This window comes from Neltuma alba, unplaced genomic scaffold (genome assembly GCF_004799145.2).
Source record: "Neltuma alba isolate B1F8T4 unplaced genomic scaffold, ASM479914v2 tig00010978_pilon, whole genome shotgun sequence".
In the NCBI taxonomy this organism is placed as follows: Eukaryota; Viridiplantae; Streptophyta; class Magnoliopsida; order Fabales; family Fabaceae; genus Neltuma; species Neltuma alba.
In genome coordinates this window covers 74,734-100,114 of record NW_021635740.1, presented here as the reverse complement: position 1 = coordinate 100,114, position 25,381 = coordinate 74,734, and the positions used below count along the sequence as shown (strand labels likewise).

The window sequence follows — 25,381 nt, the reverse complement described above, 5'->3', positions numbered from 1 at the left end:
TTAATATTATTAAAAAAAACACTACTAAAACTATACCTTACAGGGTAGATGGGACCTCATGACGGAAAAAATAATGTACTAAATTGCTAGTTTGCATGTTAGAATCTGCTTTCCTATACAAGGCCTGCTTCTCCAACTAGCTCTACTCCTACCCAACCCAGTCAATGAGAGCAAAAAAAAAAAATGGGGGGGGGGGGATATGATTTCAAATTTTCAACCACAATCAGATCAAATAATTCTCCACTCAAAGAAGTCCCCTCAAATTTTGCTTTGCCGGACAGCTATCTTTTAGTTACAATGTTTAACATACTATGAGCATAACATGTTATCTTGTGATTACTTGAACTATAAAATTGTACAAAACTTTGGCGGAGGCCGGCACAATTTGACGCACTTTATTAACAAGGAACACGAGAACCACATTCTGGTAACACGAGCAATTGTCATGAATCTTGCAAAAGGATTTCATATATGTCTGTTCTCAGATTCAGTTCCTTGTCTCGCATAACTTCCTGGAGATCTGATAACTCTTTTGCAGTAAGTACAGGGTTCACTTTGAGAAAGCCATCCAACCATAGCTTTTTAGACCTGGCATCAGAAAAGGTCATTAATTAGTAATAACTAAGAACGCACTATATCAAAAGTCAATCAGCAAATGCTAGGGAGGTTTGAGAGTCAGAATTATATTCAGTTAGTTGTATTATTTAGTTTTCTTTTTGTTGGTTATTCATGCCATATTTGGTAGACAAGCTCTCACCACGGGCAGGCATGGATAGCTCGAAAGAAAACACGTCGAGCTGCAAAAGGATCGCTTGCAACATTCATCTCATACTCAATGTAGCAACGCCAGAGTACAGCTGAGCTGCAAAGCACATCATTACCCAGTGCCCTTTCAAACAACCTACGGATTCTGTGTTGTGAGCCACCTCTACACATCTCAAATGACAATGCAAAAAGCCATAGAATAATTGATGGTTTCCTGAAAAGTGCAGTTAAAAAAGAAATGAATGGTTATTTAAGTATGATTCACAGTTCTAACAAACAAAGTAGATACCATTCACATTTCTGGCTTATCAAATATAAATATTATTCACGTAAACTTATCCCTCTCCAAATAGAACATTCAAGCTGACCTTTAAAAAAAATAAAAGCAGAACACTAGAACTAAGCGTAAATACAGAGAAGCTTTAGCTTAAAAAAAAGTAAGGAAAAATAAACTTAACAAAAAGAAATCAAATAAAATCACTAAAAACTGCTTAATTAAAATAGGCTAACTTCAAGGAAAGATAACGTGCGAAGAACAAAGATCTTACTTCTTAGATAAGTCATCTAGCATCCACCGCAATTTATTAGAAGTTGTGTGAAAATGGCCAACCTCCACTACACCTTTAAGAAGTTCCGGACTGAAAGGATATATCTGAAGGCCCTGAGAAATGGACTCCCAAACTTTGGTCAGATCTGCTAGACTCTGATGCCTTTGAAGCATCTTTATGTAATAATTTAACAAATATTCAAGTTGATGACTATGGCTTCTCCTTTCTGCAAGTCACGTAATAAGCAACGAATTAGCATGAATCAGCATCAATTCTTGCTATGCTATAAATATCATTTACTAGCTCAACAGGAACGATTGAATAGTCATATGATAAACCGCCCCACATTATATGCCAAAGTTGAATGTTTGTATTGTAACACTCAGCGACTGCCTGGATTCTTACCTAATTGTATATTACTCCCTCCAGTTCAAACTATAAGCTAAACTTTATCCATTTACATTTATTAAGAAACTAGTTAAAATCAGTTTAAAACAATAAATATGTAAGGCATATAGTTTTTTTTTTTTTCAAATATACCTTTATTAATGAAGAAAATAAGTTAAAAAAAATGCAATAAATAAATCAAAAAAGAAAGAATATCTGGGGGTAAAATTGGAAAAAACTCATTAAATGATTAGATAAAAGTGAATGTTATCTTATAAAAAAAACCAAGCCTCTCCAACAAAGTTTAACTTATATTTTGAACCGGAGGGAGTATTAACTATAATAATAATGATCATCAAAGATTTACACTGTCTATTCTGTAAATCAAATATTTTAATCCAATTTTTTTAACTGTTTGTCCAAATGCTAGAGGATGAGATGCACCAGGAAAAAGAATAGAGATTGATGAAATTCGTAAAACATTAGGAGAAGCAGACATGCATCACTGCATCAGAACAAATCAAGTGCCAACCAAATTAATGAAAAAGTGCAAATAAATGTTTCCCTCTTGATATTTTACACAGGACAGAAAATGAACCATGAAGGCATAAATTTTCAAAGTCAATCTCGTCATAACAAGTCAAAAGGGAGATGTCTAGTTAATAGAGGTAACAAAGAGAACTCTCTATGGGACAGATTTGGGGAGGAAAATATCAGAAATTTCCAACAAACAATGTATATTCTGCTATCTAATTTCTGAAAAAAATAAAAAACCAAGTTCTGAAGAACCATAACCTGGAAGAACCATTGCAAAAGCCTGATCAAAAACTTCAACTACTGCATCCCACCCAGAGGTAAGCTCCTCAAGCAATGCCGCCGAACAAATCAGAGCTACAGATTGGTCATTTATTACACCACGAACCCAAGATGACCGTACGGTTCTAGTTTTTTCTTTAAACCCTTGGCGGGCTCTGAGCAGTTGTAAACTTGATGGTTGACTTTTATATGGGCTATATTTTGTACCACTCCCTAAGCATGATAATATATGCATTGCACGATGTGAAGATTCACAATCATTAGCATTAGCAAGTTCTGCCTCCGCATACCAGAAGTATAGAAGAGGAGCACTTGATTGCAGTTCCTACTCCATGCAGTTAACCAAAGCAATATCAAAAAATTATGGTAAGTCAAGGAGTAAATACTGATGTTAAGGAGCTAAGTGAGATTCAAAGAATTATAAGATAATATTAAGGAGTTTCAAAAACAACACCTAGACATAGCAAACGTTTTCTTCATTAGCTCAGGGACGGAGACCAACACACGTACATGGCAAGCAAGGATTAAATATTAGTTCCATACAACAATCTATGTGGCCAGACAAAAACAAGATTAGGGCTAATTTCCTTTTGCAAAAAATGCATTATATATGCAGAAATGATATTGACATTAGGGGTAAATTTTGATACCGTTCTATAGAGGAATTATACCTTCATTAAAACAGCCAATTTTGAAAATGTTTACTTCAATTATTTTTTTAATTAGGCATTGATATCATCTAGTGTATGAAAAGTATATCCTATGCTAGTTCTAAAAAATTTCAGAAGTGCACAATAGTTTTAGGTTAATTTGAAATATGAAATTATAGAAGCAAAATATATGTGATGGGAAAACTATTAATCATACAGTAAATCATGCCAAAAAAAACTATCCAACAAAATATCATCATTTTGTTTTAAACCAGCATATATGGATTCACACTCTTTCACACACAAGCTATGTGTTGGAGCTAGAAATTTAAAGATCGAATACTGATTTGATATAAGGATTAAAATACACAGCCAAAAGCCACTGAAATTGACCAGTTTGCATCTATGCATTAGAAACAAAAACAAATCCCAAGAGCTTCAGTTGTTAGGAGGATTCCCCACGAATATTTCATTATTTCTCATGTATATATCTAACACAGCCCATCATGTGAAAGGCTTGAAGCAGAAAACATTATACATACCACTGGAAGCCCTTCTAAGGACAACAACGCCATGTCAAACACTTTTCTTGCATGATCAATATTACCATAGTTAGCCTCTCTTTTTGCATATACCCCGCATAGCAATACATCCTACAGTCACCAAATACACACACAGAGACAAATGCATCGTCAGAAGTTGGTCATATGACTCAAAAAACGCTATAAATAAGAAGATAAAAAGGAACCTGCACATAAAGCTCATTAAGCAAAACCTTCTATCTCCCGTCTTCTTCAGAGACAGTGAAATAACAAACAGATAAATATTGTGATTCTAAAGTCTTAGGTAGGAGAATGAGTACCTTTCGATCACTTTTTAAGAGAGACTTTGCTAAAGCTCGACATGGGGTAACCAAGCAGCTAGAAGGATTTGTTTTTGTATTATATAGCTCTTCAGCAGTAAGAACAGCTTCTTCCAAGATGTAATTACGTGGGAAAATATTCAAACAAAGTAGGAGAGCATTCCGGAGAAACTTCATCATATCAGCACTCCTAGAGGAATGGCCTGACAGAAATTCAAAACTGAAAGCAGTAGAATTGCTTTGTGCTTTTGTTAAAACATTGTGGATATATCTCAACTTCTCTAATATCGAATCTGGCAGATCCTCCCAGCTAAGGCTAGTCTCTGCCCAACTTGGACTGTTTGAACAAATCCTATCAGGGAAATATGAGAAAGAAAAATGTCATCAACTTGCTAAAGACATTTTATTATGCCATAAGCAACCAGCAATAGCCAAAAAAAGCAAAAAGAGAAGAGAAGAGAAATCTAGGACGTAACAAAAGATGATAAATTGTGTGTGTGTGACAGAGACAGAGAGAGAGAAAGAGAAAGAGTCAACGGCGGTAAAATATTTAAGCTTAATTATGGACCTTTTTAACGATGCTTGCATGTCCTAGCCTATCTATAATCACACATGTTCCAAATATAAAATTGTGTACCTATGAGATGCTTAGGCTAGATTCAGCACATTGTTCAAGAAACAAGGGCCAAAAGTTGTTTTTGACTTTTTGTATCTCCAATACAGCATCAAGTGTGGAAGCTCATCTTGAAAATTACACTCAACCTCACCACCTCCACATTATGCTAAAATCAGACACTTGTTGACAATTATAATTACATGACAGGAAGCAAAAGGGCCAAAGATTAAACATGGTCTACTAAGCACTAAGACAATGCTGAAGAACCACACAACAATAAACCTAAACGCCTAAGAAGGGGACCCCCTTGTAGTTTTTACATGTCATTTTACATACATGAAACCTTAATCTTCTTGCATTGGCAGAAGGCATACCTCGCCAAAACCAAAAGTTGTGGTGAGGACATCCAAATCATAACTTGTCAGAACGTAATTTGAATGCTTCCTACGGCCAATTATAATAAAACCAATGAAGTGACTATTTACCCAAGAAAACTTACAATTGAGATATCTTCCCACCAAAGAAGTCAACGAATTGGAAAACCAATGATAGTCGTGCCTCTGTTGAGCTTAAGGAAAAGAGGTATTCATTCACATCTTCATACAATATGATCCGCGAGAGTTGCTCATCCTCTTCAGGCTCATGCGTTGCAGAATTAAGAGAGATCTTACCTATTCATGGTTAATCAATGTACTGGTGTAAGCAATTTATTTAGAACACAATCAGATGAAGTCAACTACATTTCTATGTATTTCTTGGTGATAAAAGCTGAATTCACCTCTAGACATGGTAGCAGAGGTGTTACAGAAAAGAGATAAGTAACAAGAAAAGAAGAATAACATGATGGGTTCCAGCATCCAAGAGGCTAACCTACCCACAAACAATCCAAAATCTTCCTTCTTTCCCCTACAAATTCCACCTCCTAAAATACCTAGTTAATTCTCTTAAATTTACTCTTCCAAGTCTCTGGTTTTTAGCGCATGTTTCATTTCACGTCTGAAAACCACCAAAATCATGGTTAGGGACGGAGCCAGAAAGAAAGTGTACGGGGGCAAATTATAATTTTTAGGTGAAAAAAGTTGAATTAATGCCTATATATATAAGCACCTACAGATTTTCAAGAGGGGTGATCGCCCCTTTTTATCACAGCCTAGCTCCCTCCCTGATCATGCTTTTGATGGAAACACGTAGTCACTAAAGCCATGGTTTTGATGATTTCTAGCCTGAAACCAAGCATGCCCTTCGTTATCCCAACCAGCCTGTATTTTCTTTTCTGCCCTTGGGAAGACACCTTGCTAGCCTTCGCTCTTCTAGAATAAGTGTGTGCAAGTGTGTTCTCATTACATCCATCACATGCAATAATTAAGAACTAAGCAAAACACAACTTCAAAAGAGGATATTTCACACCCCAAAAAAAAAAAAAGAATTATAAATGAAAACTATTACTGCGTAAATGCTAATGAAGACATAGCCTACCAGATTTCCTACGAACAGGCATCCATTGGTCACAATCTCTCGAAGACTCTTCTTCTGACCATTTGATCCAGGTTGCAGTTTCATTGACTTCACAATCATCCCCAGCATTAACATCAATACCAAGCAATTTTAGCAAATCTTCAGTGTCATCTTCCTGTTTCATGACTTCATCTTCATTCTCATCTTCATTGTGGACATCTTCAGAAATCAGATCATTGTTTGCTTCGTTTTCATCTTGGACAGTACCCTCCTTAACTTTGGATAATGGTTCTGACCAACCCGTCCAACCACCTTCTTCATCTTGGTGTGAGTTCTCCTCTTTCATGACCTTTTGTCTAGTTTCCTCCTCTCTCTCCAACCACGTGGACCAACCAAGGGCACCTTCTTCTCCAACTCTTTCACCTTCACTATTCCAAAAATGTTCAAATAGTCTTTGCTTACCCTGCTCTGTGAGGTGCAAAGGTGGACAAAACAAACTAAATTCAATTTCAGCCTGAAATAAAGCAGTAGCCAACTCCCTATAACCAGCCTGCCACTCAAATCTGCAAAGACTGACAAATATATCCACAAGACCAAGTTCTAGCTGAACAATTCCAGGATCCAGTGAAGAAGGATCAGCAGCTTGATGAACCTGAAAATATTCAAAATCACGAATTGATTTTCCTTTTAAACAGCATTGCAGAAACTTCCGCGACAGGAATATTCACAAAAAAGATTAGGATCAACATAAAACAGTCACAAAAAAAGAGATGTAAACTTGTTATATAACCAAGACAAGAATTCCTGCATACCAAATAACTAATTCATACACCTACAAAATGTTCAGGAAAAAAATCATGCTAAGATGTAAATACTTATATAGGCACAATGCTCAAAACATGCAGCAGAATAATTGATGCTTTCCAATTTGATTGGTTGAACATTTCAAAGTTGAAAGGGGGAAATCTAATGGTCAATATGGAATAGCACATAACGGAAAGGAAAGTGAAGAGAATTTGTTCGTGGATAATTCACCTTAATGCAGGAGAAAATATAAAGATATTCTTGCTCGAAGGCAGAATGGTGTTAAAAGGAAGTGTTGCTGTAATTCTTACCATTATAACTATTTTCCAGGATAAATTTTGTTCACTTCTTCCCTTAAAAAGATATTCGCAGCTCACAAATATCAAAATTAAAAAACAAATAAAATGAGTTCTCAAACAGCAGCTTTACACACTCCTCCCCCAACCCTTCTTGTTGCCCTATTTATTAAAACACATCCACATAAGGGATCAAAAGATTTATTTTAAAGTAATCAGAAACTTCTATGGACTTAAGATAAATAAAATCAATCAAAATAGAGGGCCAATATTCACTATCAAACAAACAAAACAAAAAAAGGAGGTGAAGCAGAACACAATTGAGAACCTGCCTAAAGTTCTTGCTGCGAGAAGCAGATAGGGCTTCAATTGCATGTGCAAACATTTTTCTAATCTCTGAAACCTTAAATCTAGAGAAGTCTCTCTGAACAACATGCAAGAATTCTGTCCATAACTTGTAACTTCCAGAATGCTGCAGAAGTATCTTTTCCCACCTCCCAATAAGGATATCTGAGCTGTCTCTCATTTGATAAGCTTTCAAAAGACATAACAATAGCTCTTCATTATCTGGGTTAAGATCAATTGCCTTCTCCAATATGCTAATCTTCTTTTCCAGAGTCTGCAAGCGAGCACCTTTCTGTCGCTGCATTCCTGCAACCTTGTCTTGAAACTCTGCAAAAGCTAACCAAACATTTTCATCATGTGGACGCTCCCTTGTCAGTTTGTTAAACTCTCGAGTTTTCCGGAACATTTCATCTTCCCAAGATTCTTCAAGCGCTGAAGCCATTGAGACAGATTCACTCTCAACAGCTCTATGAGTTGTCTTAATGTCTGATAAAGGTATGAAATCTTCAGTGGTCAAATCAGCAGACATTTTTGGTGCAACAAGACGAATACGCTTAAAGTTTTTATGGCGTTCTAAAGCCATATGCTTTGCAGACCAGTAGCGGCCCGAGGTTTTCAGCTTAGCATCCAATTCATCAACATCACCATCTCTTTCCAAGAGAGAATCCCTTTGATTCCTCCAATACAAACTTTTTACATGCAACCCAGATGGCTTTAAAGGATTGTAAGGTTTGTACTGAGCAATATCCATTCTGCATGTATTTGAGACTTATGATCATTCATTACTAAACAAAAAACCAAAACAGAACATCCAAGAAAATCGAAAAGTTTGAGAGACCAAGACAATCCCTGCCTTGATATTTTTGAACACATCAACAAAAAATAACTAATATTCTTTAACAGTGCCAAATTATACCTATAGATGCACCCAAATGCCAAATTATCGGGATCACCATGAGAATCAACGAAATATTCTTTAACGGTGCTGGTCTCATCAGCCCAAGTTCGAACACGAGACTTTCTCGAACCGTAATCATCCAATCCTCCCTTCTCTGAGGACCTATCACGCTTACGTTTCTTCTTCTTCTTTTTCTTGTCCTTTCTCTCCCTACCACGCTCTTCCTCTCTATCAGATGGAGATGATTCCAGAATCTCGTAGGAAGAAAATGGCTTCGGTTGAGCTTGATTATCAGCGGGACCTTCTTCATCTTCAAGGTCTTGATCTTCTCGCGGCGATTGGGTGGCCTCGCGGTTGAGCTGGGACGCAACGGCGTCGTTTATGACGGAAATGTCAGCGGTGAAGCTGGAGTTGCTGAGCCATTGGGGAACTGAGATGCTGGCGTGTTGTGAGGAGGCAGCGAGTGGAAGGAGAGGAAAGAGTGAAGCTTTAGGTTCATCAACTGTTGTTTCCACTTCTTCCGCCGGCACGGGCGATTTTTCTTCCATTTCGTTCTCCAGGTCCAGGCTCTGGTGCAAGGCACCGTCCGCGCTCGTGCCTTCTGTTATATGTTTGATTCGAAATCTGTAAAAAAAATTAATCGTATGATATAAAACATATTTCTAGTTCATAAAAATGTCACAATAAATAATGTAAATTTTGTTTAGTGCCGAAATTTATATATATTATATTTCCTCTTAAATGTAAAACCCTATAGCTTAAAGAGAGAATCCCAATTAAATCCAGTCAAAATACCTAAATTTAGATTTAGACCTGCACTTTTAACAAATTTCTAATTAGGCCATGAGACCTAATTAGGGATTTCTAAATATTGTTAAATAACCAAAATGCCCTTCTTCAATTAAAAAGAAAATTTGATTAATATACCTCTTCTAAGTGATTCCTCATCTCTTATGATTTTTTTTAGACCAAAAAACATATAAATAATTTTACGATGTTTGAAATTTATATATATAACTACACTATTAAAAATATTTTAATAAAACATGTTAAATTACAAATATAAGTAAAATTATAAATATAAGTAAAGTTTAAATAAATTTTTTTTATTTTCAGTTTTTATAATTTACGTTAGTTTTATTTATTTAAACAATGTTGGATCCAACTGAAAATGTAAATGATTATGATTTAATATTAAATTTTTATTATAATTAAAATATTTTAAAATTTTAAAATAAATATTTACAACCTGAAAAAAATATTTATTTAAAGATTACTTATATTATAATTTGAAATGTTTTATGAAAATATTTTGAAGATTTTACTTATATTACAAAATTTCAAACACTAAAAAATTATTTATATTTTTTTGTCTAAATATTAATAATAAGAGACTTTAGAGGGATAAAATAAGCAATTTTCATTTTTAACTAAAGAGGGGCATTATAGTTATTTAACAATATTCAGCAATTCCTAATTAGGTCTTATGTCCTGATTAAGAATTTGTTAAGAGTGTTGGCCTCAATTTAAATTTAAGTATTTTAGCAGAATTTAATTAGGATTTTCCCTACCTTAAAACAAGTCTTGCATTTAAAATCAAAATAATATTATTTTTAAAATCTGTATAACAGTTTTTGACAAAGAATAAATTATGTCAAAAACCAGGACCCATTACTTGAACTTTCATTTTCTTTTGTGCTGTGTATTTTCTTTGATGTTGTGTATGGAGAGGACCTTATAAGTTATAACCAGCATTAAAGTCTTTTAAAAAAATTTATAATACGAGAGATTAGTCATTGCTGTCGGATATCCTGGACTCAACCCAAAAAAAAAAAAAAAAAACAAAATTCAATCAACAAAATGATAATTATTTTATTTACTTGCTTATCAAGGGGTTTGAAACCACCCCAACCTTCCACCCAAGCTAACCTCAACTGTTGGTAATTTACTAATTTGAGAGCAATTAACCAATTCCATGTGCATTTTAATATGCCACACGTTGGTGAATTATCCTTACGACCGGAGGTAGTAGCATTTTTATTTCCATAGGCTTTCCTTGGTAGTTTCTACTGCCTTGCAAATATTCCACAAGTGTTTCACTTTTTTTTTTTTAATAATTAACGGGGCCAGAGCCCAAACACAAACTAAATCCAGATAAACCTAGGCTCCGAAACGCCTAGAAAATCTCTATGCAACATCTGCTCAAACCCTTAGGCGGTTCATGCAGCAGTTGGCAGGTATTGTTGGGTTGAAGGAAGCTCCATTTGGCAAGGCAGTCAGCAGAGCAATTGCTTTCCCTGTGAAACCCTTGGCATTACTGTAATATTTCATTTAGTTCTCACGACCATAACTTGCAAAGCCGTAACAAATCTAAATATGAAACCCTTGGCATTATTGGATTCATTTTGATTGTATAAAGAAAACATCATCATCCCATGAGCTAATAGCTCATTGGCTCTCGAATACAATTGTTAGCAGAGCATTTAACCGTTTCCAGTTCCAACACACATGATGAAAATCCATGCATGCTTGTCAGACAATAAAAAGATGAGATAAATGAGTTTCGAATTAAAGATATTTACAAGAAATATGACGATAACAATAACTTTGTGGGTGCACAAACACACAGGCAAATCCAGAAATTCCTGTTGCCCGAATGTCCCTGAAGTAATTAACAGTTGAACCCATTAGCTACCAAAATCCTAGACTCTGTAGAACAAAAACAAAGAGTCCTTCTTTACACAGGGTACAATTAGGTTGCTGCCAACTGGAAGGAAAGGCAATGGAATCCCAAGTTGAACAAAAAGCCCCCAGTTAGAGAAGCATTTCACCATCTTTGCTTTAATCTTGATTTATGCCCCAACTTGCAAGGCCACGTAAAATTGGATAAGCATCTAATTCACAAAATATTACTACATAGCCTAAAAGAATTATCCCACATCACGTACAAGATTTTAGGATTTCCCTTTCCAACAGACCAAACAAAGCAAAGAAAGTAAAACCCTAACAATACAGTGTACGTGCAAAGTTACATTCTTTCGTTGCATGGTGCAGGAACGTGAACGGGCAGGCAGAACTACCTCATCATCACCCTTCCAAATAGCTAGTGAACACAGTTAAGAATAGATTGACGCCTTCCCTGATTAATACACCTAACCCCACTTATGGGCCTGCGATGTTACCTCCAAAAGCACACCAGGTTCTCTTCAAGATGATATTGGTTCGTAAGGGTATGATAACCATGGGTGCTTCAGGGCCTCTGATGCAGAAGGCCGTTTCTTTGGGTTAATCTCAAGCAAATGCGCAACAAAGTCAATGAAGCCTTGATCTCCCATTGGCAATCTATGCCTCAAGGATGTCTTCTTCGGAATAAGGTACTCTAACCTGTTGGTTTCCTGCATATTACCAAAAACAAAGAAGAGTTTATTGACGGTTGAAGTCAAATATTGTTGGGGCAAAATGGCAAGGCAACAACATTTCCACTGTGACACACCAGGAACTGAAATATTGAGCATTGAGAAGCTTATACATTCAAGCAATCCATAAATCACTAATTCTCCCTTGAATACTAAAGCAATGATAACTCAAATTATGGAAAGAGGAATGCTTGGCTGCATGCCAAGACGTCAAGTGATATTCCCGCTGCAGTCAAAAAGAAAAATAAGGGAGATGAAGGCAAAGATGAGGAAGAGAAGAAGGAAGGCCAACTGATTGATAAGGAGAGATATCAGAGTTTGGTAGGAAAATTGACATACTCGTCACATACAAGACCAGATATTACCTTTGGTGTGAGCTTTGTAAGTCAGCATATGAACTTAGCAAAGGAAATCAACCTATGAACAAGGTGCAGAATTTTGAGGTGCTTAAAAGGCACCCCCGAAAGGGGGCTATTCCTCAAAAGAGGTTAGATGACCCATATCTAGGTATTGTACCTTTGTTTGGGGCAACCTAGTAACTTGGAGGAGAAAGAAGCTGAATGTAGAATTTCCTATGCTTCTGTGAGGGCTTGTGGCTGCAAATATTTCTCAAAGAACTGCAGACTGGTGTGGAATTGCCTATTAAACTCTATTCTAATAGCAAGATGCCTTAAGCATATCTCATACTCCAGTTCAGCATGACATAACAAAACATGTGGAAGCAGACAAACACTTCATACAGGAAAAGATTGAACATGAAGCTCTATGCTTAATATCCGTCCCTTCAAATAAACAAGTTGCTGATCTTCTCTCCAAAGGACTTCCAATTCCAAGAGAGAATTTTGATGAATGTGTATGCAAGTTGGATATGATCAACACCTGTGATCCAACTTGAGTGGGAGTGTGGAAATATCTTTGCTTTTATTCTAAATATTTTTTGATAGGGTTAGCGACTAGAAAGTGAGCGTATAGCATTTATTAGTCTTTATTCTCTTAGTCTTCCTCTGCATATATCATTGATGTACTGGTGCTATTAAAGATATATAAAAAATACTTTTCTCTCAAAAATCCCGCACAAGCAAACAAGATAAAAGGAGCTCCTTTAAAAATAATATGGGCAGTCCTCTTTTCATTGAAGCATTTTACTTCAACAGATAGGGGAACATGAAATAATTCTCCTCTTATATTTGCAATGTCACAAGAGTTTGTCCCATCCTGATTAAAACCTGATAATAACACCATGTCAATGGCGGTTGCTTATTTAGTCACAAGAGGAATTATCCTTAACAAGGTCAAACTAATGTACAACAAATCTAATATATCAAATGTTTCACCATCATTCACTTTGGAAGATAGCAGCTATCTTTGGAGCTTCTGAAAATGAGACTTTCTACTTTTTATGACTTCCACTCATCAATTCACACAAGCCGATGATATCATAAAAAATGTGCCCATATCAGTGTGTTGGTTAACACTCAAGCAATGCGGGAATGTGCTGACCACATATTTTCCATTCTCTTATGACCTGTTAGTGAAACTTTATTTGACCGTCATCTTAGTTTTGCTTCTCCCTTGCAGAGATCACACCACTTGACACGTGAGATAGACACGGAGGTATATGGCTGGTAACGAAATCCAATTATGGAAGTTTGACAAGACAATGAAGCTGAAGTGCCCTAAGTTGGTGGCCAGTCAATATATCGACCTCTAAACGTCCCCCCCCCCCCCAGTTGATTCATTTTGCACGAACATAGCAGAAAAAATCTCCAAGTCCCAACAAGCTATATCTACAGCGTTGAGTAGGCAGAAAGCTGTATGCTTCTGAGTTCTCAGAGATTACATCAACATTAATAAAAGAACATACATATAATTCTGAGTTGGGAATAGCAAGCTGGCATGATTTACAAATAAAAGAGGGCAAGAGATAACTGACTAAAACAACATACAATTGCTTATGTAATTAAAGAGCTCCTTCTCATCACTTGGTTTGGTTATCTGCTTGTATTGTTTCTGCATAGGGCCTGACACCTACAGTCTCATATGTTTAACAGTTCTCTACTTCTCTGTCTGATTTCTTCTTAGGGGGTGTTTGGATAAAATCAAAACCATGATTTCAGAAGTACTTTTATAGTATACGAGATAAATATATGGAGGAGTTTGTCTCGATTTGCAGAAAAGTACTTCTGAAAAGTGTTTATTGGGTTATCCAAACACCCCCTTAATGCATCATGAATAAGCAAGTCAATAGAAATGAGACTTTTAGTCTGGACTACAAGCCAGGCATATGACATCTGGTACCTATAGTTGCAGGCAATTGATATTGTACATAAAGTAAAAGGAAATTGCAATTCTTACCTGATTCCTTTCATAAAGCATATGATTTTTGGTGAAATACTTGTATGTATCCCGTCCTTTTGCAAGCATGCTTTGATCAATTGGACCAATGATGCCAATCACTCGGGCAAGTAATGTTGCCGGTGAATCATTTTGAAAGAGGACCTATGAATGTTTGGCAATGTCAGAGGGATAAAGTGTAAAGCATGCATCCATTCGACAAACTAGGAATGGAAGCACTTGCGGCAAAACAACAGATAAATCTCACAACTACTTTAACACCACCCCCGCTAAAACAAAAAAAATAATGATGATGACAACGATGGTGATGATGATCACTTGGAAAAAACTGATCAATTATTATCATTTAGGAGGGGAACAGACCCGCAAAAAAACACCAACCACCCTCAAGTTAGTAGAACAATGGGAAGTGTCTCCCATGGAACATTTAATGGCTTAAGAGGGACATCTTTGATACTAAGAAAAAATTTAGGATTAATACAATTTTTAGTCTCTCAATTTTGCCTTTACTTTGGTTTTAATTTCTCAAATTTTAAACTACAGGTTTTGGCCCCTCAAGTTTCTTTTTGTCTAAAACATTAGTCCCTACAATTTAATAAAAATCTGAACTAGTTTGCCCCTTAAGAGACCAGAACTCATGATTTGAAATTTGAGGAACCAAAACCAAAATTCGAACAAGCTTAAGAGACCAAAGATTGTACTAACCCAAAAATTTATAATAAACTTTGCGCCATAATTTCACCAAACATCAATGAATCTTACATTGCCAGTACAAAGTTCTGCCAAGATGCAACCAAGTGACCAGATATCAATCTTCTTGTCATATGGGAGTCCCAAAATAACCTCTGGAGCTCGATAAGACCTTGACTGAACATATGAGCAAAGGTGATCTGTCTCAAAACAGCTACTCCCAAGATCAATCACCTTCACCTCACATCTGCTATAGCTTTTTACCAAAATATTCTCAGGCTTCAAGTCACAATGTATTAGTCCAAGGCTGTGCAGAAACTGAAGTGCTTCCAAACATTGAATGGTTATTGACTGCAGTCATAGAAATAGATAAGTTCACAATGATGATAAAAAAGATGTAAATAAGACATCACGAAAAGGATAGCATGCCACAAACCTGCAGTCTTGGCATTGTGAAGTACACTTCCCCCCCTGATTCTCTATTAAATTTATGGAACTCATATAAGTTGGCTTTAAGTAGCTCACATACTATTAACAGATGTTCCTGCATTACAACAGGGAGAGAGAATTAGTGGCAGTAAAGTGAGCAAATCAAAATAATGCCTTCCTAACATTGGGTATGACTTGGAAGTGAGATGGCAACTTGGTAACATATTTCATCTCATCAATTCGACTCATTTGAGTACGACTTGGACAGTTAGTTTAACTAATTGCTTTCAAAGTATTGCAAAGTATTGAACTTACAATGTTAGAATTCACTGTATTCGATCATGCTTATGTAAGATAACACGTGCCATAAGTTATAATTCTGGCAGAAATTATAAACAGATAAATAGGGTATTATTCAAAATAACCATTGGTCTAGCAGAAATGTCAATTTTACAGGTAAAGAAGGTGAAGATCAAGCAAGTAAAAATATAATATGGATAAAATGCCATTTCAGCAACAATAAATAACAACAAAAAAGAATACCTAATCTTGAAAGGGAAGCAATATCATAATCTAATGCTCAATACAAGATATCCCATGCACCATAAAAACCTTGAACTAGAGAAGCACATTACAAAATTATGATAATCTTATTATCCAATGCTCAATACAAGATATCCCTTGCATCATAAAAACCTCAAACTGAAGAAGCGCATTGCAAACTTATGCTAATCTTATGACATGAGCTAGTAAAAATAAAGAGCACATAGCATCACATAGTCAATGCATTAGATAATCCAAGGTAACAGTCGGCACAAAAAGTAGAGAAAATTTTCCAGATGACAGATGGCATGGAAAGCCGGAAAAGAGAAACATAAAATAAGTAAATGGCAACATGTAGATATGCCTGCATAGACGGCTTGAAAGATACAGTTAACAGATCAATAGTAGATTTAACAATCACTTACTCTATAATAGAAATAATCATACAACCGAAGAATGTGATACTTGTCCGCAGGGTCATGCTTATTGACATACTTGAGAAGCTTGATCTCGTCAAGGCTTTGATCAAAAAAATCTTTGTTGTTCTTTATAATTTTAACACAAACATCCATGCCAGTATGCAGGTCATGAGCCTGTATAGCTTTGCTGAATGCAGCAGATCCAAGATACTCAGTGACATGATATCGCCCAGCTATTACAGAATTTAAAACAACATGGAAATTCTTGTCTTCCTCAAAGCCAGTTCTGAACAATAAAACATGGGTTAGGGTGAAAGAAGGGGGTCCATAACACAATGACATGAAATGATGCCTAATTTACATGGCAAGAAATTATCATAAGTATTTGAGGTCTTTCTTCCATGGAACAAATATAAATAAATGAAAAATACAACCTTCCTATCAAGGGAAAAGAAGTTCACTGTTCCAATAATATATTGTTGGAATAGAGAAATAGAATGAAAACGTTCTAACAAATTAAGAATAGGGTGCGCAAAGTTCATCAGTCTCAATATTTAAAAAAAAAAAAAAAAAACGATAGTGATCACTAACTCCAATCATAAACTTAAATTCAATGAAGATGGCAACAGCGATTATCAGATATGTATATGTGAACCTGCAAATAAACATGATTATAAAGCTATAGTTGAGATCAACATATTGAATGAGACATGCCTGTTTTTCCTGTGCACAATCTTTAGATTGAAGGTTTCAAATTCCTCCTCCTGTGCCTTTATTTGTCTCACTTGCTCTTGAACAGCAGCAGCCTCTTCGTCTTCCAGTGATGCCCCAAGATCTTCTTCCCTTGCACCACCATCCTTTTCATCCCCTTCAAGCTTGACATGCTCTTTTTCAATATATCCATAATTTGAGACTGTTGGAGAAGAGTTAGAGGACCTTACATTAGCATTATTTTCATCCCTAGAACTTTTCATGGGTGAAGAATCACCCCGCCTCCATAAAGCAAGCTTATCATCAGATCCCACAAGTGCATTAAGACTGTCATCATTCTCATCAGCATTGCAGTTTGACCAAGGGGGCATACTAGTGCCAGCCTGAATTGTTGGACCATCTTTCAGGGATAGGGGAAATGAGAACCCATCAGTATGAGGTTTCATCTGCAAGAATGTAGCTTTATCATCCTCAATGACATGTTTATTTGATTCACTCTTATCATTTTTCTTCCTATATTTGCTCAATTTATTGATAGATTTCTTATTCAGGTCATGAGGGTGTCTAGGGCCACTAAGTCCAACATCATGGTCACGGAAATATTCTAAATCCCCTTCACTGCTACCACCAACCAAACTTTCACGCACTTCACTGCCAATATCTGCAGCATCACTGTTGATCCCCACTCCAATTGACCTAATGGAACCATGGTGATCATCATCCATATCCTCAAGTCGCAATCTTCCACTCTCATTAAGAACCTTCTCATCTCCAAGCATGATTAGGTCATCTGTCTGAGTGACGAAGCCCTGCCAGACAGGTTCTGCACGCATGAGATTCAATTCTTCCTCATCCATTAATTGCCCATCATATTGAGCCATTAGATCACCCCCATCAGTTCTGTCATACACTTCAGTTACTGTTAGACCAATAGGATCATCAGAAGCTGTGACTGGTTCAACATTCTTTGCTTGAAGATATTGCTCTCCAGAGAAGTAAGAATCCTCCTCAGCAAAAGATTGGTCATCGTCATCATCTTTGGCTGGACCTCTGTCTTGATGATCTGGAACACTTCCATGCCCATTCCCCTTTTCATTATCACTAGGGTAATCAATTTCATGCGCCAAAAACCAGGATTCATCCTCAATAGGTTGTCTCATGTACCCAACATCATCATCATCATCATATTCATCAGAGTCCCAATATTCATTTTGATAATCAACAGATTCACTCAATCCATCACCAACTGTAGCAAAACCAGACACAAGATCAGATGTATCCTCTGCTATCCCTTGACTTACAGAGAGCCAACTGCCCCCTGTAGCCCTCCTCATACCTGGAGTACATATGCAAAGGTCAAACCTAGTCTTCAGAAGAAGTGTGCACGGTAGACAGAATCAGATATAAAAAATTAGGAATCAGAACCAGAAATATAGCATATAATAAGATCAGTGGCAAATTAATCATCTATTACGCTGCATATCGTACATTACTTTAGAGAGCATATGCAATAGGAAATGCACTGGAACAAACAGTGCAAAAAAAGAAAAATTGAAAACCAGCATTTTAAAATCAAATGAATCTTCCTTTCACCGCCATCATATTACATACATAGATATGCAGGGGAAACAGAGTTTATGAAACCAGACTGTAAAACCAGTAAACCAGCCAGGATTCTAGTCTGGTTGGCCTTGAAAACTGACCAACTGAAAAATCATCATAAACCAGCGAAAGCAATCAAAAACTGGCTGACGCATAAAACCAGCCAAACCAACAAGTTGACCAATTCAAGAAGGCACTGGATTGCTTCTATAGGCCCCCCATTTGTATTTGATATGGGACTAAAGGTTCTTTCCCACAGCATCTTCCTCTAATAGAGAGACCTTGCTTGAGTCTGATATGTCCTACCTCACTTGTTCTAGTTTTGGGTCTAACGGAGAAAAGCCATGGGAAGAGCTCCTTGCTGTGACTAGGAAAATGTTAAGAGGGGCCCCCGGTCTCCTAAGTAAGATGCATAAGCAGAGCACTCAGCCACATCCATGGCAATGCTCAGCTTCAATCCAGCCTCATCATCTTCTACCTCTTCTACTGCTTCTTACTCCATTCACCCCGTGGCATGAGAATTTCCGCAGTCAGAATAGTGCATAGAGTTTATGGAGCTCACTGAAGCGTGCTTGTGTTTTATAGCTTCTTCCAATGCAGTCTCAGAAGGGGCATGAATGCTCTAAAATATGGCAAAAGACACTTTTTCCATAAAAAGACTCCGTTTCTTTGGGTGCAAAACATTAATTTAATAAGGAGAGCCTAATCTTGCCAAGAGAGGAGTTGGCCCTACAGCGCTTTAAATGGTATAGCCACCCAAAAGCTAAGTAGATGAGAAAGGATGAATTTGCATATAGTTAAAGAAAACTCACCTATGATACTAGTTTTTGGCTTAATTATTAGTTGATATAACTTGTTGTATTAAATGTTTACATGATATATATAATTACTATCAGTTCAACCACCATAGTTACAGTGAACTATGGATTAGTGTCTTTACATGTTGAATAACAAGCTTGTTTTAAAAGGAAAGGAAACAATGACTGAGAGAATAAAAATTTTACAAAGTTTTTGTTATGAGAAAGCTATCAATAATCAATAAATTTATTTATAATCCAATCTCCATTGAAATCCACAAATGCATACTGTACTTATCAGGAACATTGCCAAATAATTTCATCCTTTGCACAGTTAACTCAACTACAAACAGCCTCCTAGCAGGGAGCATGAGGATTGCAGTCAATTCACATTTTCTGCAACTTTTCTCTAACAATATTATTGTTGACTAAACATATAATCTTCTCATTATTCCCTCCTAAGTTGTGTGATTTAAAGCTTCCCTTTCTTAAATAACAAACAAAACATGTATTCTACACAGTTCAAGTAGCAATACATTACCAAAAAGGGGCAATTAGATATCCAAGGCTCGTGAAGAGCTATCAGCTTACAGTCCTCAAATTCACACAAAGCGTTATCGCAAATCCTACTGTGAACCGCAGGATTAGCTGTTGGAAGACATGTTGGGCTATCTACTTCAGCCCAATTAGTTTAAGTTCAACCTAGTTTGGACCTAATTAGAATGAGTCAGTTTTTAGTAATTATTTTATTGTTATTATTCGCATTATCTTTTCCTGATTTCATGGGATTCCAAATTGAATTCAACTCTATATGTGTGCGCAAGCCGCACAAGTGAATAATAAGAATTCTCCTCCTTTAATTCTGAAACAACATTAGCATACTCATTGACCCCATAAGCTGCCTTAATGATATATTCTCATTGAAAACCTTCCTCTTTGAAACAGATAAGATATAGAGATAAATTACAAAAGAATGGTGAGAGAAATACCAAAGTGCAAATCAATCTAATCATCCACGCTATTAAAAATCATCAAGGCAACTGATCAAATTTTCACACAATACATCAAGAGAATAAAGCTTCAAATCACATCGGCTTTACAATATATCGCCAAATCAAAACTTGAAATGTAAGTATAAAGGAACAAACAAAAGAATAGATAAGAACACTAGATCCCAAGTCCAGCGAGGGGTAAAGGTTCCACTAAGCCCACAACATTAACTAAAATCATGACTAATTAACTAATCCAACAGCTAAAACAGACACATACACACACATAAGAAAAAAAGAGAGTCTGCTAATTGAAATTCAGATATCACTAGTGAATAATGGATAGCATACAGTAAGTGTCATATATGAGCTAACCTGAAGGATTAATTTCTTGTCCGACAGGCACATCCAGATATGATCCAATGATTAAGGAGCCATCAGCACCTGCTACCCTTGAAGCAGGTCCATCACGCTCAAACTTTTCCTCCCAGTTAATAGCCAAAGGCTTATCCTCTGACTTTAGTCTAACAGGAGGAAGCCTAGGAAATTCTTCCTTCTGGTTCCCAGGAGCAAGAGGGAAACTTATGCTACCAATAGTCTTCTGTTCTGAACTGCCTTGTGACTTGCCTAAGTATATAGCTCGACCAACTTCATCTACTTGCTCTTTTATTGATGCACGAATATCACTTATATCCGCCCTTCTTTTTTCCTCTTTCTTGTCTGTATAAGGTGCATTATCACAACGTGAAGAAACGTCACCCTTAGAGAAGGGGAAAACAGTCTTGACGGAACAGTCTCTCCAAATGTCCGAAGATGAATTAACATTCTCATCAGATGTTGACCAGGGATTATCTGCAAAGTTCTCTTTAAAAGATGAATTGTTAAATTTAAGCTGCCGATCAGATTCCCTAGGTTCTTTGGCTTGCAAGCTTTGATGCTTTTGTTCCACAGATGCTCTAGTAATACTACTTCCAAGCCATGAGGCTTTCTTATCAGTGGAAACAGTATTTTCCCCTCCAGATTTTGCAACGGTGCTGGACACATCAAGAGCTTCACTTGTTTGATATTTTGACTGCTGAGATGACGGACCCTTAAAACAATTATTGGAACTTGTGCCCACATCATTTTGGAAAGGCTCCACGGGACCATTGCCAGGATTGAACTTCCACGAGTATAAATCCAGCACCCCGTCCTCTGAACTTTTAGAGAAAGCTGAACTTTTGTCACTTGTCCCAACCACTTCATTTAATTTATTCCGTTCCCCAATAGAAGGTACATTGTTCCATTTGCGTTCAGTTTCATTCCTACCAGTCCCACACTCTATTTCCTTCACAATGAGTTCTTTTGACACTTCAACGGTATTGTGAGAACCTGACCCTTGAACTTCTACAACTGGCCTCCCCTTGTTGTCATTTTCTGAATTACTATGCAAGGCCTTTTCTTCCAAGGAAAGCTTCTCAAGAAAGCCATTTAAGTCAGGATGGCTATTAAGCTCCCCACGCAATGCTGCTTCAGCCCTTGTAAAACGATTCTTCCTCAGAAAGTCCAATATAACTTCAACAGAGTTTGTGTCCGCCATTATCAAGCTCAACAAACCTAGACTCAAACGAAAAATAGATATAACCAGATTTCAGAAAACCCCAAACTAATAGCTCATTCAAAATTCCAAAAAAGAAGAAAAAGGCACAAGGTCACAACATCAATCTTTCCTGATGAATTTGAGTGTAGAGAAAAGACGAAACTTTTAAAAGTGGTGGGAACCCATCAAGCCATTTTGAGTCGAGAAAGTGGAAAAGCTTACCCCGAATCAAGCACAACCAAGTGGCCGCATTTTGTCTCCTTTGTACCCTGATTAAACGGAACAGCAAACCATTCAGAGGTTTATATTATTGTTTCTATTCGAACAGATTTCCAGCAATCAAGAAGAGCAAACTCGTCCAAATTGATTTCTCGAGAATGTCGAAGCCTAGGTTTCAAAATCCATCATTACAAGGTGCCGGCCAAGCTCCAAGAGTGGAAAGAAACTACTCTCAGCACCGATCCGGCACCAACACAAACATATTTACCCCAAAATCTACAGAATGGGAATCCATGTTGCAAGGAATTCCTTCTCCTTGAGCCCTCCAGTAAACAGGAAATTCCTGAGCTTTTCAGAGCGGGATTTATTTCTCACACAACCTTCTTGGTCACAAAAAGCTAGAACCTAATTTCCACATAAAATCAAGATCTGACATTTACGGAGCAAAATGATTACCTGGGTTTTGGAGTAAGATGTGAAGAGGAAACAAATGGGCCCCAGAATGACGAACAAAGAAAGTTTGAAATCCCAAAACAAAGTGAAAAAAAAAAAACATAGGAAAAGGGAAGAAATACGCAAGCAGACGGAGGAGGTGGGAGAGCACCTGGCGGTGGTGGGTGGTGGGTCGCTGCTTCTATGGGCTGCCTTGCCTTGCCTTGCCTTGCCGCTGTACTGAAAATTTTGGAGGTGGTACCGAGGCTGGTGAGATGCTAACATATATTCGCCAATTACGATATTTTAAGGTTTAAGTCGTTTGCAATAATCTCTGCACCATTTGGAAGGCTAAGCATCTTCTGTTAGGGTTTTTTCATTCATAATTTTAAAATTAAGACCGGCATTGCATTAGTGTTCGAAGCAACTTAATTTCCTTTCAATGAAATTTCGTATCAAGAAAAATTCTTTGATACACAAGCGCACAAAATTCTTTGATACACAAGCGCACATATACATACGTGTGCGTGTATTCTCTAATCTCCTAGTTCTTTTTTATTTGTTGTTCAGATTTGTAACAATTAAATTATATAATATTTTCACCAAAAAAATCTGTATGATATAATTAATACTCGTACATCAGAATGTTTAAAAATTTTCCCAATACATCCTTAGTTTATTTTATATATATAGAAATAAAGCTTAAATCAAACTCTTTATATTCATTTTGTCATGTTCTCTAATCATACATAATCATGTATCTTTTTTGGTTTCGTGTGATTTATAACTAAATACTATTAAATATTAATATTTTAAAAATAAGAGACATGGTTATATGTCATTAGAGAATTTAAAATAATAAATATAAGAAACTTGATATAAGTATTGTCCACATATATATATAAAACTATTTTATTATTTGTGTTATTATTATTGTTTTAAGGAGTGTTTGAATGGAAACCAAACCATGATTTCAAAAGTACTTTTACGGTTTACAAAATAAATATGTGGAAGAGTTTGTCTCATTTTATGAAAAAATGTTTCTGAGAAACACTTTTCAATGTTACTAAACACCTCCTTAGTGAACAGAAGCCAAAATTTCTCAAAAACAGCCATTAGAGTGATAAAGAGGGGTGGGAATATAATGTATGTATATACTGCACGGTATAACATTATAAAATGCTTCATTATAATAGTGTGTGTTATCACTCTGCAATGCATTCTAATTACGAGTTAATTCCAATTTTAATACAACTTGACCTTTTAAAGCATAATATTGGTTTTTTAGTTATTTAGCATATGCTTCAGCTCAAAAAAAAAATTATCTGGTATATGCTGGAAAATCTGGCTCCTGCTTGAAACATTTAAAATGGACAGCCTAACGAAAGAGAACGTTACTTGCAATTTATTTTGATAAATTAGAGCACTCGCATGCCAGGTTTTAATTAAATATTTTAATTTAATAAAACAATATTATCGTATTTTGAATTAATTATTAACAAAAAAATCAAATGATCTGAAAGAAATTGTTATTGTTTATCTCTGACGGCTCAATGAAATTCACACAAGATCATTAAATACAGTTTAATTTAATTTAGTTTTTGATTTGAAGATTTTGATTTGTCAAAAAATAAAGGAATATATATATTATAGTAAAATAAAAATCATGATAATATATAAATGCAAGTTATTAAAATAGAGTAATTATTTCTCACACAATGACATAAAGATAAATACAGTAAGAATACTCCAGAATAAAAGTTATCCTTGTTTCCTCTTGCTTTCTTCTATGATTATTTTTAACTTTGCCAAATCTTGGATACTTTTTAGAACCAATTATTATTATTATAAAAGAAATAAATAGATTTTCATTACATTTTAATCAATTTAATTTCATAATTATCAGTTTATTATTGAAAAATCTCTTAAAAAGACATTTAAATAACTCAACTCCTCATTTTTTGTCATGAAATTTGTCAAATTCTATTGTTGTATAAAATTTTAAAATCCTTCTTTGATTCATGTGACATGATTAGGGATTTTAAATTTAATGACTAAAATAAGAATTTTGATTATTTAAATATCTTTTTATAGAATTTTCCCTTTATTATTTGTTTAACTATATGTAATTTCATAACCTTCATTCTATGACATCATTATTATTGTTGTCACAGGAATCTTTATACTGCTAAACAGAGAGTATGCAAAAACCCGATAGTTTGAACCGTCAATCTAACTCAAGATGGTCCAATCCAATCCAAATAAACAACTAGATTAGATTGGACATCAATGGCTCTCTTAATCCTAATGGCACTGCAACTTGCAGTGGTCTAATAAGAGATGAAACATGGAAGTTAATTGGCTAAAAGGCTTCTCCATTTATTTCGGCCAAACACAGTAGTGGAACTCCTAGGACTATCACTGCTAGGCACGAGTTTAAGGAAACTAATGGTTGTGCGTATTGGCTCGCTTGCCATATTGTTTGTGAGACGCTCTAACATAACGATTTTACATCACTTCTTGGGTATCGTAATTTTTTGAGATTTAATATGATCTTAGTCCTGTTGTCTTTCACATGACTTTGGTTGGGGCTTCGTATTTGAAATAATATAAATGAAGCTTAATTAATTATAATTTATATAATATATGATTTATTGAAAGACAGATTAAATTGTCAGTGATACGCAAACCTTTGTTTAAGCACATAATAATATTAAGGAACCAAAATAAAACTTGTTTAAAGTTAAAAAAATAAAAG

The 25,381-nt window shown here is 35.9% G+C and overlaps 2 protein-coding genes across 3 annotated transcripts; both read right to left on the bottom strand.

The window, feature by feature from the left end:
* Window positions 1-58: 58 nt before the first annotated feature.
* On the bottom strand, window positions 59-9,030 carry LOC114760427 (protein NRDE2 homolog). Its single transcript, XM_028949684.1, has 10 exons — window positions 8,461-9,030; window positions 7,528-8,296; window positions 6,121-6,751; window positions 5,144-5,315; window positions 4,029-4,380; window positions 3,709-3,819; window positions 2,496-2,841; window positions 1,314-1,539; window positions 758-979; window positions 59-588 (listed from the first exon to the last, which is right to left on the bottom strand). The coding sequence occupies exons 1-10, from the start codon at window positions 8,988-8,990 to the stop codon at window positions 444-446; spliced, it is 3,504 nt and encodes a 1,167-aa protein (XP_028805517.1). The 5' UTR covers window positions 8,991-9,030; the 3' UTR covers window positions 59-443.
* A 1,944-nt stretch (window positions 9,031-10,974) lies between these two features.
* LOC114760426 (uncharacterized) lies at window positions 10,975-22,875 on the bottom strand. Of its 2 annotated transcripts, none has more exons than XM_028949682.1 (9): window positions 22,796-22,875; window positions 22,195-22,241; window positions 20,769-21,989; window positions 17,009-18,341; window positions 16,301-16,580; window positions 15,340-15,447; window positions 14,976-15,254; window positions 14,214-14,357; window positions 10,975-11,837 (listed from the first exon to the last, which is right to left on the bottom strand). In XM_028949682.1, exons 3-9 carry the CDS (start codon window positions 21,970-21,972, stop codon window positions 11,649-11,651), a joined length of 3,537 nt encoding a protein of 1,178 aa, XP_028805515.1. In that variant the 5' UTR covers window positions 21,973-21,989; window positions 22,195-22,241; window positions 22,796-22,875; the 3' UTR covers window positions 10,975-11,648. The 2 variants fall into 2 exon arrangements, with proteins under 2 accessions (XP_028805515.1, XP_028805516.1); XM_028949683.1 differs by lacking the exon at window positions 22,796-22,875 and adding an exon at window positions 22,648-22,734.
* Between the last annotated feature and the right edge of the window lie 2,506 nt (window positions 22,876-25,381).

What these genes read in the sequence shown, in the direction of transcription:
- LOC114760427 (XM_028949684.1), bottom strand. Translation starts at nt 8,990, where the DNA reads ATGGAAGAAAAATCGCCCGTGCCGGCGGAAGAAGTGGAAACAACAGTT. An exon ending in CCTTAGAAGGGCTTCCAGTG is followed by an intron (nt 2,842 to 3,708) that starts GTATGTATAATG and finishes TGCATGGAGTAG; the next exon opens with GAACTGCAATCAAGTGCTCC. An exon ending in CTAGATGACTTATCTAAGAA is followed by an intron (nt 980 to 1,313) that starts GTAAGATCTTTG and finishes TGCACTTTTCAG; the next exon opens with GAAACCATCAATTATTCTAT.
- LOC114760426 (XM_028949682.1), bottom strand. Translation starts at nt 21,972, where the DNA reads ATGGCGGACACAAACTCTGTTGAAGTTATATTGGACTTTCTGAGGAAG. An exon ending in TCACAATGCCAAGACTGCAG is followed by an intron (nt 15,255 to 15,339) that starts GTTTGTGGCATG and finishes CTATGACTGCAG; the next exon opens with TCAATAACCATTCAATGTTT. An exon ending in CAGAACTTTGTACTGGCAAT is followed by an intron (nt 14,358 to 14,975) that starts GTAAGATTCATT and finishes AAACATTCATAG; the next exon opens with GTCCTCTTTCAAAATGATTC.